The sequence below is a fragment of the Pogoniulus pusillus genome, chromosome 11 (genome assembly GCF_015220805.1).
Source record: "Pogoniulus pusillus isolate bPogPus1 chromosome 11, bPogPus1.pri, whole genome shotgun sequence".
NCBI classification, from domain to species: Eukaryota; Metazoa; Chordata; class Aves; order Piciformes; family Lybiidae; genus Pogoniulus; species Pogoniulus pusillus.
In genome coordinates, this window is record NC_087274.1 from 11902295 (window position 1) to 11919262 (window position 16968).

The window sequence follows — 16968 nt, forward strand, 5'->3', positions numbered from 1 at the left end:
AGTCTCCTCTGGGGAGACTCCAAACCCACCTGGATATTGTGATCTTGGGCAAGTTGCTGTGGGTGCCCTGCTTTAGCATACAGGTTGGACTGGATGAACCCCAGAGGTCCCTTCAAATCTCCAGTAAGCTGGGATTCTGTGGATGATGCACAAATGCAAACCCTTGTAAACCAGTTTAGCAGGGCAGGAGGGCAGGGATACTGCACAACAACAGATTTTAGCCCTTGCTTTGACACACAGCTTTTGCACAATGAAAAGCCCAAATCATCTGGCAGACCACAACAAAAACCACTTCCAAGCCACCAGCAGACCGAGCCCCATGGTGGGTCTGTGCCAGCAGCACGGTGCCCAGAAGGCCTGTGGATGGGGAACAAAGAGGCCTGGAGCCAGTTGAAACTGCAGAATTAATTTTTAGGGGCAGAGACTAGAATTACCTGAGCTGGAAGTTAGCCCGGACACGGGGATTAGCACCCTCAGCCCTTGTAAGAGGAGTCAGGGGAACTTTCCATGACCTTCAGCACAAGGAACAGGTTGAGGAGCAGAGCAGCACCAGGGGGTGGATGCAGCTGATGCTGAGGGAAGCTAAACACTCATTGCTGGTGCTTGTCCCACCTAACCTCTGTTCATGCCACAGGCAGAGATCAACAGCAGCACAGGCTCACAGGATGTCAGGGATTGGAAGGGACTCAAAGAGATCATCCAGTCCAAACCCCTGCCAGAGCAGGACCATACAATCTAGCTCAGGTCACACAGGAACACATCCAGACAGGTCTTGAAAGGCTCCAGAGAAGAAGACTCAACAACCTCTCTGGGCAGCCTGTTCCAGTGCTCTGGGAGCCTTTCAGTCAAGAAGTTCCCCCTTGTGTTGAGCTGGAACCTCCTGTGCTGCAGCTTCCATCCATTGCTCCTTGCACCATCCCAGGGAGCAAGTGAGCACAGCCTGTCCCCCACTTCCTGATCCCCAGCCCTCAGATATTTGTAGACATTTATTAAATCCCCTCTGAGCCTTCTCTCCAGACTAAACAGTTCCAGGTCCCTCAGCCTCTCCTCATCAGGCAGTGCTCCAGTCTCCTAATCATCCTTGTAGCCCTCCGCTGGACCTTCTCCAGCAGATCTCTGTCACTCTTAAACTGGGGAGGCAAAAGGTCTCATGTCCTAAAGCCTTGCTCTTCCAGAAACTCTGATTGCCTTTCTGCCTCTTGCCCCATCAGCAGAGCAGAGCATCATCCCTTCTACCAGTGCTGCTGCTGGCCATAGCACTGCACTAACCCAGGAACCAGCTGCCAAACCTGGAGGGGCCACAGCTGTGCCATGGCTCAGCCAGCACCTTCTAACAGCAGGATTTTGAAAAGCAAGAAACACCATGGCTGAGGCTACCAACCCAGTGTTTGTGTCCCAGAGGAGAAAGATCTCTCCTGCTTCTGGCTTTGGCACATCATGCACCTTCCTCCTGCTGTCACCAGTTTTGCCTATGCAAATCCCAGTATGTTAATGGCACAATCATAATTGTCCAACCTAACACCCAGCCCTGTCCAATCAACTAGACCATAGAATCGTAGAATCAAACAGGTTGGAAGAGACCTCCAGAATCATCCGGTACAACCTAACACCCAGCCCTATCCAGTCAACCAGACCATGGCACTGAGTGCTTCACCCAAACTTTTCTTGAACACCTCCAGGGATTGTGACTCCACCACCTTCCTGGGCAGCCCATTCCAATGCCAATCACTCTCTCTGCCAACAACTTCCTCCTAACATCCAGCCTAGAACTCCCCTGGCACAGCTTGAGACTGTGTCCCCTTGTTCTGTCCCTGGGTGCCTGGCACAAGAGACCAACCCCACCTGGCTACAACCTCCCTTCAGGTAATTGTAGAGAAAAATGAGGTCTGCTCTGAGCCTCCTCTTCTGCAGGCTGCACACTCCCAGCTCCCTCAGCCTTTCCTCACAGGGCTGTGCTTCAGGTCTCTGACCAGCTTTGTCCCCCTTCTCTGGACAGGTTCCAGTATCTCAACATCTCTCTTGAATTGAGGAGCTCAGAATTGGACACAGGTGTGGCCTTGACCAGTGTTGAGTACAAGGGAAGAATAACCTCCCTTGTCCTGCTGGCCACACTGTTCCTGATCCAGGTCAGGATGGCTCTCTTGGCCACCTGGGCACACTGCTGGCTCATGTTCAGCTACTATCTACCAGTACCCCCTTTTTCCTTCTTTTTTTTTTTTTTTTTTTTTTTTAATTGAGGTTTAAAGCAAAACTTGGCAAAGCACAACCCAGAGTCCTGCAATGTTTGAGACTAAAGGGATTTAAGCAGCAAATTTCCAGCTGGGGAAGGATGCTGCAACAAATAAAGTCCAGATGCAAAATGGAGAAGATGGCATCAGCTTTATAGCAAATCAGAGCACACCACAGCAGTATTGTGAAACTGCTGATCCTGGAGCATGCTTTTGGGGCTCTCTGTAGAGCCAGGCCACCTCCTCATGCTCTCTGCCCACCACATTGCATCTCCCTCCTTTCGCTTGCTAACCCTGCACTAGAAGCGTTAGGACACAGAGCTTTCCTCAGTCGTTCCCTCACTTGTTTTACTCTGAGCTGGAAGATGTCAACACTTGAGAATTTCTCCCCAAAAAAGTTTTTCCAAACAGCCCAGAAGTGTTTAAATAACAGGGGAAGAGGCTGCTCTTGGCTGCTCAGCATTAGAATGCGATACTGGGAGCGCAGAATCCAAATGCCAAGGGCAGCAAAAGGCAACAGTTGAGAGCCCCAAGATGCACACGTGAACACCACCACGCCCCAAAGCAGCAGATAAACACAGAAGTCAAAACAATTGGGTTTGATATGTTCCCCATAAAAGGCTTCCCCAGAGAGCAGAGGCTGCGGGAGGGAGCCGTTTACCACCAGGCGATGTCAGAACAAATCAGCCTGCTAGAGAGGGAGAGAGAAATGAAGAGATAAATAACTACTCAGCTTCCCATCTGCCTGCTCTGCTTGAACCTGGACACCTCTCACCACAGGAAGGTGTGGGAAGGGCAGTTGTAGTCAGAGCTGATCCATCTCTTCACATCCACACCTTGAATGCTGGGTTCAGTTTTGGGGCTCTCACTACAAAAAGGAGTTTGTGGTGCTGGAGCAGGTTCAGAGAAGAGCAACTAAGCTGGTGAAGGGCCTTGAACATAAATCTTGTGAGAACCAGCTGAGGGAACTGGGGTTGCTTAGTCTTCAGAAGAGGAGGCTGAGGGGAAATCTCATTACACTCCACTACTCCTTGAAAAGAAGTTGGAGTAAGGTGAGGGGTGGTCTCTTCTCACATGCAACAAGTGACAGGACAAGAAGAAACAGCCTCAAGATGTGCCAGGGGAGGTTAGGTTGGACATTAGGAAAAATTCCTTTGGACAAAGGGTTCTTGGGCGCTGGAACAGGCTGCCCAGGGAGGTGGTGGAGTCACCATCCCTGGAGGCATTTAAAAGCCACCTGGATGTGGTGCTGAGGGATGCAGATTAGGGCTAGTAGCTTAGCAGTGGTGATGGGGTGGCAATCTCTAGGTGAGCATCTGGGCTTGATGGCCTCAAATAATTCTATGATTCTATAATCCCAGTTTCCAGTCGCTGGCTGGGACAAGAGATGCTGCTCCAACTCCTGCTCACAGCCAGGAGCTAGGCAGGATTCTGATGCAGGTGCTGTGCTGACATCCAGAACCTGCATCTCTTTGTGCACAGAAGGTGTCCAGATGCCTGGAGTCATCCAGGTGAGATCTTCTGATGTGATGCTTGGGCACGGCTGCTTGTCAGCAGAGAAAACCACCACACAAAGTTTCCAAAGCTCCCCTGGGACAAAGATGGGAAGTTTCTCCTCTAGCTCCCATAAGGGACCTACTCAGCAGCAGCCTCAAGCCTGAGAGAGTTTGAGCAGGGATCTTTATATCTCTGCAACAGATGGTGTTGCAACAGAAAGAGCACGTTATGAATCTCCTCACTTCCAGGAAGCAAGAAGGATGAGTCTTGCCATGCATGAAAGGAAGCAGCTATTTCTTTTGCTGAAAGATTTCCTCCTGCAGAATCACATCATCCAATGAAAGAAACACCAAGAATAATTCACTTCCTCCAGCAACTCTATTTATATTCTGGCTGTGGGCACCGTCCTGCTCGCGGCTCCCCAGGGAATGGCATGGCTCAGGAGGTTAACATGTTTAACTCCAGAGCATGAACAACTGAATTTCCCAGGAGCTGGTTTATGCAGGAGACAGGCAGAGACACTGGACACTGTCACAGCCCTCAGGTTGGCCCCGTTCCTACAGACCTTACATGAACAGTCTCGCTGACCCATGCAAGGCTTTGTAACAGGGTAAGACCCAAATATCCAACTTTAACTGCAACCTAATCCACTTCCCTTCCAGAATACCTGCACCTAATGAGAATTTGCAAAGATTTATGGGCCCAACAGCCTCCCCTGCTCCCCCTCTTCAGTCTCTGCAAAAGCAGTTTGGGTTACCTCCATATTCTCCAAGGGAAAAGCATAATTAGCAGCTCAGGAGGTTTAATGCCTACATCAGGGAGGGGGGGAGGTTATTCTCAGGCTTTCTGATCACTTGTTGTTTGCTCTGAACTCTTTGGAAAGGCACCAGATCCCTCCCCCCTCCCCAGACCTAGCTGCTCTTATTATAGACTTCAAAAGGTTGAGATGAAATCCTAGCTCGGCTGTGGTGAACAGACATAGCAGTGGTGATGGGGTGGCCAGAACACAGCCCTGGACCCCAGACTCAATGTGATCACTCCCAGGAGCCCCTCTGAAGCTGACAGAGCTGATGACAAGAGGGCAGGCTACATGCATAGGTGGGGATTTGCAAGGTTTGACCTTAAAGGAGGACGAGTGGATTCAGCAGGGTGAATCTGTTGCTCCTGAAAGAGTATCACAGCCTTTGCCATAAATGGGCTCTTGCCCCGGGGCAGCTGGAGAGTCCTGATGCTTTCCAAAAGACCCAGCTCAATGGATGTCACTGACAAGATTTTGGACATCAAGGCCATATTTTCATGGTTGCTCAGCACCAGCAGGCAGGGGAGCCCCAGTTCCTGAGCTCTGGTTTCCAAGTTCCCTGGCCCAAGCAGAGCCATAGGGTGGATGAGGAAGGTGATGATCCCCCCTGCAGCTCCTGTGCCTCAAGAGCATGAAGCAGTACTGAGGAGTAAGATGGGGATACATTGACTTCTGAACATCTCTGGTACATCCCCATGCAGACCACAGGATCTGCCAAAAAGTCGTAGAATCAGTCAGGACTGGAAGGGACCACAAGGATCATTTAGTTCCAAGCCCTGGGCAGGGATCATCTAGTTTCAAGCCATGAGCAGGGACACTTCACACAGGCTATCTAGAGCTGCATCCAGCCTGGCCTTAAACACCTCTAGGGATGGGGCTTCAACCACCTCCCTGGGCAACCCATTCACCACCCTCATGCTCAAGAACTTCTTCCTAACATCCAGTCAGAATCTACCCATTTTCTAGCTTTTTTCCTGTTCCACCCAGTCCTATCACTGCCTGACATCCTCAAGAGAAGAGTCCAATAAAACTCAAGTACTTATTTTGATGCCTTCTAATGGTGATGGAGTTGGTGTCTCCTTGTATGCTGAGTCAGGGGCTCAGCCCATCATCAAGAATGGACACAAACTCTGGACAGGAAGCACCCCACTGACACACTTCATATAGATACAAAATGCTTGAAAGACCCACCAAAAATAATAACTTTTTGGGGTTCACTTAAGGAGTAAGTGAGGAAAGAGCCCAGCCCCACATCTTTGTGGTTAGACCTTGCTAGGGGTGTGTCTGGATGGTGCACCGGTGTGCACACCCGATGGCACAGCTCCACTCTACCACAAGAGAACAGGAGCCAAAGCTGTGTCAAGGCTGCAAGACTTCTGCCAGCAGCCTTGGTGATGGATTTCACCCAGTTTGATTGTTATTCAACCCACAGCCCAAGCTTGGACTCCATATAGCATCTCATCTCTGCGCTGTCACATCACAACCCTGCTGTCCACCCCTGCAGCACAGGGACAATAACTTCCCTCCCACATCACAGATGGGCAAACTGAGGCACACTAAGTCATCTCCCCAGCAGTGGGGTGTCAGCCTGCACACTCTTTCAACTCTTTACTGAAACACCTTGGAGTATCCAAGCTCAGATCATGCACAAAGAAGCAGCAAAGCACAGAGCACAGTTACTGGCTCTTTAAAACAGACTCCATGACCTCTGTTCTGATCCCACCACCATTTCCAACCAGCTCCTCCTCCTCATTGCCCATCCCTGCAAGGAGAGTCCACTTCAATCACCCATAGATCCACCTCATCCTCCACGTCCAATGAATCCTTGACCAGGAGATCCACGCTGCCCAACCAACCACTTCCCTCCACCATCTTTGTATCTGTCTCACCCTCTCTCCACCTGCTGTTTACAGTGAACTACCTGCACTTTGGGGCCAAGATCATCTTTTGTTCCCTTTTTATACAGCACCTGGCAGCAGAAGCTCAGTGTGGGGAGGTGTCTAATTACATAGCTAATAAATAAACAAGGACCTTGATCCTCTTCAACGTCTGGTTGTCCAAGGCTGCAATTTCCAGAGAAACTGCTGCAGGCTGGGCTTGATGCTATTAGTAATTCAGATGTGTTTGGGAGACAAGATGTTCCCAGGATGAGGAGCAGGCGTGGTTAAACCAAGACCTTCCAGGCATGCACACAACAGGGAGCAGAAAACCCAAACTAGCTCAAACTCCACACCCAACAGCACAATCCACGTTCTGAGATGGGCACATCCAGAACACAGTCAAGGCCAAGAAGCTGCAGAAAGGTGGGAGAGAAGATCACTTTAAAGCAACTACTGCTACAGCATCCCCCTCCCACAGGGGTTTTCGTAATGAGGTCTTTATTGCTGATGGCCAATTAGTCCCGTTCCACCTTCCGTGAGTTGTTTTCACTTCACTGAAGTCTCCTCTGGCATCAGCTATGCACTCTTGCCCCCCGTGTCTATCTTCCCATTCTCATTTCCATGCTTGCAAAGCACTCCCAGACAGTGCTGCTGAATTATGGTGACCACAAAACCTCGAGGACCTCCAGAAGCAGCCCAACTCCTCCATCCCTAGGGCTCCAATTTCACCATGATGGGAGGCACAGAGGATGGGAAAAGGTGGGATGCAGCTGCTAACAGCTGCTGTAAAAGCTCATCCCCTCCCCAAACAAACCTCCTTTCCCTCCACCTCAGACCTCTTCAGCAACTGAGACTTTCCCTTTGATACAGGAACATCAGTGGTTGCCTAAGATTATAAAGAAAGAAAGGAAGGGAGTGAAAAAAAACAGCCTTGGAAAGAATCCCAAGAGGACATTAATTAGGAGACAGAACTCCCCAGCTCTGGGAGCATCTGGGAGGAGCAATACTTAAACTCCCAACCTGATGGAGTAACTTTGAATCATCTTTCATCTTCCCCTGGATCGGGTGTAATCTAATGACATTAGCTTGGCTCCGCTCGAGTGACATTGGCATCGGTGCTCCAGCGGCAGGGAGATTAAAACATATGAAATAAATGTTCCCGGGGTGAGTGACAGCATAATGACATTCCAACAGGCAGCTCAATCAGTGCCAGACTAACAAAGGATCAGAGGGAACCAGCCAGGCTCACAGCATCACCCACAAACACAGAGATTTTCTCTTTTAAAGCCAGACATTTGCTTCCCCCCAACCCCCCACCCCCCCCACACTTGTCTGCCCTCCTGAGGGGTTTTCTCCAGCCCTCTTTGGGGTAGGGGGTGGCAGTTGAGCTCTGTTAAAGCCCCTGCTCACCTGCTATTGAACTCTGCAGCCTCAATAGCCTTGTTCAGGGCTGGAGATCCCTGTGCTGGAGCTGAGATCCCTGTGCTGGGAAGTCAATGCCAGTATTGTGGGCTGCCCCCTCTCTCCTTTTGTCCCCGAGCAAAGGGAGGGCTCGTAAACGTGGAACAGGGAAAGCTGCTCTGGGCACACAGCCTCCTCAATAGCCAACCCAGCTATGAGCACGCACGGAGGTGTCACCCCTACCAAATTAACCCGAAAGCAGCCCCTGTCAGGACCACTGCCTTTTTTACTCTGTGAGAGCCCCGTCATTATTCCACCCGACTGAACAGACAGCAGTTGGGGCATTTGCGACACCCTAGGAGGTGACAGGGCTTTTACCTACCCAGCCCATGCCCCACTAGCTGCTGTCCTGCAAGTACCACAGCAGCTGCTCCAGCAGCAGCATCCTGCTGCTGCAGCCGCAGCTCCGCTCCATCGATCCACGTTCACGCCGTAACAAGCAGCAGTTACTGGAGCTGCTCTTTTGTTTCCAGGAGGAAAACCCCACTTGTGCCCAAAGACCCTACAGACGCCCTGCCACACTCCTGAGGTGGCATCCTTGTGACGGCTCAACTCTGCGCTCCAGGGACAGCAGCAGTGACCATCAGCACGAAGGCTGATGCAAGCCCATGTTGCTGCAGAGAGCCAGGAGCTCTTCGTTCCCTTGGCCGGGGCGGTCGCTGCCCGCGCCGGCTTCCTGCGGGCGCTGAAAGCAAACCCAAGTGTTTATACCTTGTAATGATGCTGTTTAGTCTGCCTGCTGGGAAACAGCAACGCACGTGAAACCCAAGCCTCTGATGCCACAGATAAGAACTCAGAACCCCTGGCAAACATCTGGCCATTTCCCCAGCACTGAACCCTCATCAAAGGTTGCAGCAAACCCATGGAGGGAGACATATATTATATATAGTAAATGAGTATTTATAACCAGCTGGTAACTGGTTACCAGCAGGCTGACACCACAGCTCTGCCATCACTCTGGGACTCCGTGTGGTAGTAAAAATTACTCACACAAGCAAAGGCAGCAAGATTAGGTCTCAAAGGAATAATCCTGTACAAAGAATTCACTGTACCTCAGCCTCCACTGGGCTAATAAAAAAGAATAATAATTAAAAAAAAAAAAATTAAATTCAGTACATCAAATACCAGAACAAACAAACTGCAGCAATTAATGGCAGAGCTCATGTAGCCAGTGCTAAAACACGATGATTACACAAACAGCCCGCGGGGAGCACCTCCAACGAGCGAAGAGCTGCAAGATCACGACCAAACCCCTGGGTAATCAAATCCCCTCCACTGAGGACTGTGCTATGCCCCAACTGCCCATGGCTTCTCCTCTGCCTAGGTCTGCACTCCTGGCTCAGGCACCCTTTCCAGCCAGCGAGTCTATCCCACCACCATCTGCTCCTCGAGGCTTCATTCGAGAGCATCCTTGATAAATGAGCTTTTCTGCATAGCCACCATAAATTCCAGCCGATGCCACCCCACAGCCATGTGTTTATTTTTCAAAGTCAAGCCTTGATGAAAGTTCTTGAGGTTTTTCAGATCCGTTTTTAATGTTTCCTTTCTGATAGAGAGGGTCAGCATGTGGAAATTGGATAAGCGCGCACTAAAAATATAATTCTGTAGACAGCTCCAGCCCACACGAAAGGAAATCTTTCTTCTTGGAGAACCCACACTCTGCTGCCTGCAAGAAAATAAACCACCCGGAGCGCTCCTGACACCGGCGGGTACAGGAGGAAGCTTCGCCGCTTCCACGTGTTAGGACTTCTACACAAACACTCGGACTGTCAGTACTATCCTACTCCACAGTTCCATACTGTCACTGCAAGCGCAGCCAAAAATCAGCCTCTCCTCTCTGCTATGAGCTGGGAAAGCAAAACGAGCTCCAGGGGTACCCAAAATTCTCTCCTTCCCCCCCCTGTTCTCTCAAGAAAGACACAAAGACAGATGCACGCTCTGCAAAAAAGAGCAGTTTTACCCCCGCCCCAACCAGTCCTTTTCCATCAGAACCTGCCAGAAGATGCTCCGCTGGTAACTTTAAAACACACCAGGAAAACACCTGAACACTACCAGTGAGAATCCTGCCTTTGGAGTTCACCATCTCGTTTGAAAGGGGATCCCCTTTTCTTTGCCTTAACGAAAGACTAATTAACCACAAGAAGAACCTCATCTGCCTTTTTGTTGCTTCTTAGGCAAGGTGAATGTGTGGAACTGACATTTTGGGCTGTTCCTTAAAGGGCTGCTGCAACATTTGTATAGGAAATTGGGGGATAAGAGTTTTTTTTTCTCCTCACAAACACAGAATAAGCTGCTTTTAAAAGCTGCATCTCTGGGCTGGGAGCTACTGGAGGCGATGATACCCTGCTCTGCAAAGGAAAGCACCCGGGGCTACGTGGGGAGCTTGGCTTAGGGGCTCAGATGAACCACAGGTTTTTACAACACACACACCCCCACCCAAAGTCGGGGAGTAGCAAGGTGTTGGGGGGGAGGGGAGGGCTCCTCAGAAGGGGTTAGCTCTGCCTCAGCATCCCCGCACAGTGCCTAGGGCATGGAGGCACCTACTGCTCTCCGAACTTCCCCCCCACTCCTCCCCATAGGCAGCACTCCAGGGTGCAGGGAGCTGTCCTCGGGGGTCTCTTAGCATCGGGGCAAGGGAATGCATTCGGTAGTAGGGTGGGGGAAGAGATCAGTGGATATGGTGTTGGGGAGCAAGAAGGAGGATGGGAGGTGGGGGGATTAGGGGACGGGGCGGCAGTGAAGAAGATGCGGAGAGAGAAAGAGGGATTGAAGGATCTGGGAGCAGGAAAGGGAGAATGGATGGAGAGAGGGGATGAGGAACCGGGAAACAAGAGGAAAGGAGATGGGGCATTTGGGGAGTGAGAAAAAGACCGTCGGGTGGGTCGGGGGAGCGGGAATGAGGTTTCGAGGAGCAACCAGGGGGCTAGGAGAGGGGAGGAAGGTTTGGGGGTCGGGGAGGGGCGGAGGGGCTCGGTGGCCAGCGGGGGGCACTGCCGGCTCGGCCACGGCCCTGGCTCCGCCGCCGCCCGCCCCAGGCTGTCCCGTACCTGTACCAGGAGAGTCCCCGCTCGTAGTTGCGGTCGAAGAAGTGGGGCTCCGCACCGACTGCGCGAACATCGGGGTGTACCCGCAGGAACTCCAGAAGCGCCCTCGTTCCACCCTTCTTCACGCCGATGATGATGGCCTGAGGCAGCCGCTTCGTGCCCTCGCCCAGCAGCAGCGTCAGGGTCCCAGCAGTGCCACCCCCGCCCGAGCCGCCGGCTCGGTTCCCACCGCCCCCGGCCGGCATCTTTTCGCCCGGCGCCGCCTCTTGCCGGCGCCGCCGCTGCTGCTGCTTAAGCCGCTGCAGGAGCCGCTTCCGCCGAGCCGCCGCCGCCTGCCAAGGGGGAAACTCGGCCGAACCCCCCAGGTACCCACCGCCGCCACCCTCCTCCTCCTCCGAGGCGGCACCGGCGGCGATGATGGGTCCGGGCAGGGTCTGGCAGCGATCGGCCAGGCAGTAAAAGACGTAGAGGGACATAAGGAGGGAGCAGAGCATCACCAGGAACTTCTTGAAGATGCTGCGGGGCAGCGGCTCGGCGGCGGGGGGGGCCGCCGCGCTCACGGCCATGCTACCCCGAGGCGGCTGCCAGGCTCCTTGGCCATGCTCCGCGGCCGCCCCCCGGCGCGGCCCCTCCGCGCAGCGCTCCGCGGTGGCGGGGGGCTGCGCACTGCCGCATCCCCAGCGCGGGGGCCAGGCCGCGGCGGTGCTTCAGGGGGGCATCCCCCCTTTGTAGGGTAGATAGGGAAGCGGGGGGAAGCTGCCGTCGCCTCCTACCCCTGCTGCCGCTCCGGGAAGCGACGCCGGGAACCCGCCTGTGCCGGGGGCTCGGTGCGGGGCTCCCACGTGCGGCGGCCACCGCCGCAAACTTCGGCGGAGACATCGCCGGGAGCGGGGCGGAGCGGGGCGGGCGGGGCGAGCCAATGGCGCGGCGGGGGCGGGGGGCAGGGCCGCCCCCGGACCGGTCCCGGCGGAGCCCAGGGGTGCGGACAGGGGAGGGAGGAAGTGGGGAAGCTTCTTCCTAGAGCCTTCACGGGGAGCGGGGTGCAAGGGTGCCCCGGGAGGATATCCCGGGGAGGCAGAAGGATGCGGGGATGCCCCGGACGTCGTCCCGGGGGCGTGCGGGGATGCCCCGGGCGGTTGTTCTGGAGGATAGAGCTGTGCCCTGGAGGATGTCCTGCGGGGTGCGGAGATGCGACGATGCCCCAGAGCTTGTACCAGGAGGTAGAAGGATGCTGGGATGCCCCAAAGATTGTCCCTGGGGGTGCACAGGTGTCCTGGAGGGTTATAGAGATGTTCAGAAGAGTGTCCGAGGGTCAGAGTGATGCGAAGATGCCCATGAGGCTGTGCCAGGGGAATATCCCGGGGGCTAGAGGGGTACCCGGAAGGTAGAGAGATGTGGGGATGCCACGGAGGCTGTCCCGACGGGTACGGGGACGCCCCGTGGGGCAGAGAGGAGATTTCGATCCTCCACGGCTTATCTGCAGACGCTGACTTACTTTCCAGCTGCCCACTGAAGCCGCAGTGGGAAATCCACCCCACTGTCAGCAGACAGGCTCGTTTGGCCAGCAGCTCCTCAGGACTTTTCCATTAAGGGTGTGCAGTATGACGAGACCACAGCGTCTGACCACACTCTGTCCACCTCTCTGTCCACTCACTCTGGTTTTTGCACTATGCCTTTCCCTATCCCACTGGCACCTGACCAAATCCCCTCTTTGCCCAGCGACCGTACCCACCCCTACACGCACAAATGCCTTTACATGGCCGAACAAGTCCCTCCTTACAACCAGTGAAAACCACTGACATGGGTGTAAGACACGCTTGCAGGATTGCAGCCAGCAGTTGCACTAAGAACTGGACTGATCACAGCACAGAAAGACCCGAAATTAGACTTTTCCCTGCTCACTCCACCAAGCCACCCGGAGGCTGAGTGCAGAATCTGGCCCGCGGTTGGTAGGACATATCTACAAACACAACACACTGTTGCACTCCGAATTTGCTCTCCTCCTTGGAGAGCATATAAAATGTGGAAATAGCTATCAGCTTCATGCCTCGGCTGCCTGATTCTAAGGGCTTCATTATTTCATTGCCTGTGGGAATGCCCTTTTAATTTGAAATGTTTGTCATAGATTATAGAATTTTTAAACAAACTTGCACATGAAACACTTGACTTAGATCTGTTTTGTTTTGGGTTCCCCTCCCCCTCCCCCCCTTTCTTTCTTTCTGTTTAGTGTGGACCTAGCTGAGGAATTAAACTTCAACTTTCTGGAAATAAAGCTGGTGTATCCACAAATTATTCAATGAAAAGAGGAAGGTGGGGGGGTGGGGAGGGGGGGGAAGGAAATTGCAATGAATAACAATCAGCCATCTGCAGAGCTGGCTGCCTAATAAAAATGTGTTTCCAAATAGTAAACAGGCTCAAATTAATAACAAATGTTATTTGTAATGAGTTATTCTAGTAGATCTTCTCCCAACTTGGTGACATTTTTCCTCTCTAAACAGCAATACTTCTCTTGAATGTATGGATTTCCTCAGCCCATACCCACCCCAGCTGCGGCACAGCCAGATCACTTCATCTCTCATCAGGGAGCGTAGTTCCAACCCGCTCTGTTTGGTGACTTCAGGATACTGTAGCGTTGCAGGTATTTCAGTGCTTGGATGTGTAAATAGATGCCTGGTGTGATTTACAAAAGGCTGTAAGCAGGTTAGGCCCCTAACACCTCTAGGCAACTACTTACATCATTAGGAACCTAAATGCCTTTATAAATCTGAGCTCTGATCCTCAGCTCATTGAAGTCAGAGAAAAGACTTTGCTGACATCAATGGGCTTTGGAGTGGGCCCTGCAGAAGGAGCTGGATCAATGCAAAGTGCTTTGACTCCTTTATGCTGGTTATTACGGCACTTTTCTCCTAGGCCCTTAGAACAAAGCTGCTTTTTCTCTTTGAATAAATGGTCACTTCAAGCAGAGAAAACAAGAGGAGAGAAGCACAGGAGCGTGGTGGGACGGTGTGTGAGCCTCATCTGTGGTCCTATCACAGGACTTGTCTTTGCTGCTTTTGTTTGGGTTTTGTTTGTGGTTTGCTTTAGTTAGTTAGTTAGTTATTTTTAACCTGAAAATATTGGTGAGAATCTCAGCTTGAAATGGGAAGTATGACCAGAGCCTATCTGGAAAGCAGAAAGCCAAATCTGTCTGTGTCTAAAAGAGCCTTAGGATATTTAAGGCACTTATGATTTTTTATTTTTCAGAGCCTGACTCATGGTTCTGCTTACTGGGGCTCAAGCTTCTGCTGGCTCCGACAGCCAGCAACCACTCCACAAGAAGGAAGGTGGAAATAAACCAGGGGATAGCTTCTCTTCTCTGTACCTCACATTGCTGTGAACTCTGCCTATACATCTGCAAATATCTCCCTCTCTGGAGATGTTCAAATCCTGCCTGGATGCATTCCTGTTTATAGAATCATAGAATCATAGAATCAACCAGGTTGGAAGAGACCTCCAAGATCATCTAGTCCAACCTATCACCCAGCCCTAACCAATCAACTAGACCATGGCACTAAGTGCCTCATCCAGGCTTTTCTTGAAGACCCCCAGGGACGGTGCCTCCACCACCTCCCTGGGCAGCCCATTCCAATGGGAAATCACTCTCTCTGTGAAGAACTTCTTCCTAACATCCAGCCTATACCTACCCTGGCACAACTTGAGACTGTGTCCCTTTGTTCTATTGCTGGTTACCTGGGAGAAGAGGCCACCCCCCACCTGGCTACAATGCCCCTTCAGGTAGTTGTAGACAGTAATAAGATCACCCCTGAGCCTCCTCTTCTCCAGGCTAAACAGGCCCAGCTCCCTCAACCTCTCCTCATAGGATTTGTGCTCCAGGCCCCTCACCAGCTTTGTTGCCCTTCTCTGGACACGTTCCAGCACCTCAACATCTTTCTTGAATTGAGGGGCCCAGAATGGGAGATCCTGCTCTGGCAGTGGGGTTGGACTGGATGAGCTTCTGAGGTCCCTTCCAGCCTCTGGCATTCTGTGATTCTGTGATATGAGGTTCCATTAGCAGAGTGGGTTTGTCCCTATTTTGGGATGAGATTGGTTTGGTCCCTTTGGTGAGCCATGCACTCCAAACCCAGAAAAATTGGGTGGCTGACATCATGACATCAAGTCCTGAGACTGCACACCTCTTATCTGGTTTAACCTTAATGCAAAAGTAACCTTTCTGAGGGATAATGTGGTGAGGTTTTAATGACTTAGAGGCTTGGAGCAAAAGGTGCTTTCCCTTTACTCAGCCTCTTACACAACTGAGTTAATATCTTCAGTGCAGCTTCTCTCTTCTCTGCTTAAATTTCCTCCATGTGGATGGATCTGCCTATTCCAAAGCCTTGCACTACAGCCCACTGTGGGCATCGGTGTGCCTTTCCCACATCCCATTGTGGTGCCTCAGTGTGCTGGAATCCCTTGAGGCCCAAGGGAGCTCTGGGTGCCGTGGTGGGTATGGCAACATGCCATCACCCTCCCTAACAGGCTGGCAGGGCAGAGGCAAGTGTGGCCATCCCAGCTCGCAGGGCTTCAAATTGTGCCCGTGACTCATGGCTCCCTGGCACCAGCCCTGCTGCTGGCATGGGCTCAGCCTGGGGATGGTCCTGGCAGGCTCTGCTCCACGATCCTGTTTGCACTTGTTCCTTACCAATTTTCCTTTCTCTTTTTATCTATTTATTATTTCACTGCTTGCCTCCCCTCTCCTTGGAGTGCTCTGCTGCTGGTGCTAGTTATGGGAGCAAGCAGGGCTGGTGCCAAAATCCCCCCTCCACCACCAGCAACAGCTCATTAGCAAGATTTCCTATTCCAAATGGGTTGGTTTAGAATATCTTTCTTTGGGAATCCCTTCATGGGACACCAAAGGAACAGATCTGCTTACCAGGAGTGCCCTTTGGCAAGTTAGTCTGCAAAGGCTTGACCTCAGCAGCCCAAATCTACTGCTGCTTTGGCAAGCAGGAGTGGATGGCTTTGCTTCCACCATCTGATGTTTCCAGGTGCTCCCATGCAACAGGGAATGTGGAAGGCTTCCAGCTCGGATGCCTCATGCACACACAGCCTGCACCAGCCCCACCAGGACAGCTGGATTTTCCCCCCTTTCCCAGTGACCCGTAGCATAAATGGGATCAGGGGTTAAACTGGGAGTGTGGTGGAAAAGGGACCGGGGAGCCTGAGGCTAGCACAGCTTGACAAGTGATTGTAAGGCCTGAAGGCAAAGAGAGCTGCTGCCTGTCAGGAAGCTGCTGCAGAAGAAAACATCCCATTGTAGCCGGGAGATGGAGTATGGGACAGAGGAGAGAGGAACAGATTGATAACCGAGGGGCAATGTGACCTCGCATGGGCTTCTACAATAAAAGCCTCTTCATCTAAAGTGAATGGGAACAATAGCTGCTGGGGACAGGCCAGCAGCAGCAGAGGGGCTGAGAGCCCTGAGGAGTCAATGGCAGGTCCTGTTCTACCCAAATCCTCTATTGATCCCCGTAATCTTCTGGGCTTCTCCCCAACCCCCACCCCCCACCCCCCGCCCTGAAATCACACAGAAAGTTCAAGGACTTTTTGCCTTCGGGTTGTAGGGACATGCCTTGTCCTTGAGAGCTGGCAGGACTGGGAGTTGCTGAGGTGTGGAGAAGGGAAGGCTGTCGGGACGTGCCCTGGAGTGAGCTCGAGGTGCTAAGGATGCTGCTGCCCACAACCCTGGGCTGGCAGTGGCAGCAGGAGGGCCACAGTTGCTGGCCTCATCCCAGTGTGCTGTGGCTCCTGGGTGCATTCTGGCTCCACTGGGCTTTTTGAGGCAGAACAGGTGTGGATGCACACCCAGCACAGCCGAGCTCCACCAGTAGGTTCCACCAGACTTCTTGAGGAGAAAAGGTGTAGATGCACACTCAGCACAATCAAGCTCCACCAGAAGGCTCCACTGGGCTTTTAGAGGCAGAACAGGTGTGGATGCACACCCAGCACATCCAGGCTCCATGGCTCCACCAGAAGGCTCCTGTATTATTAAAGGAGGAACTGTGGTCCTTCTGCCAAGCCCT

The 16968-nt window shown here is 52.5% G+C and overlaps 1 protein-coding gene across 1 annotated transcript in view; it reads right to left on the reverse strand.

Annotated features, from left to right (window-relative positions):
- The window catches only part of LOC135179716 (heparan sulfate glucosamine 3-O-sulfotransferase 3A1-like), a 44798-nt gene extending 33012 nt beyond the window's left edge, over nucleotides 1-11786 (reverse strand). The window contains exon 1 of the mRNA XM_064151772.1: nucleotides 10913-11786. Coding sequence (XP_064007842.1) covers nucleotides 10913-11475 — 563 coding nt within the window. The 5' untranslated portion in view covers nucleotides 11476-11786. The remainder of the gene's footprint in view (nucleotides 1-10912) is intronic.
- Between the last annotated feature and the right edge of the window lie 5182 nt (nucleotides 11787-16968).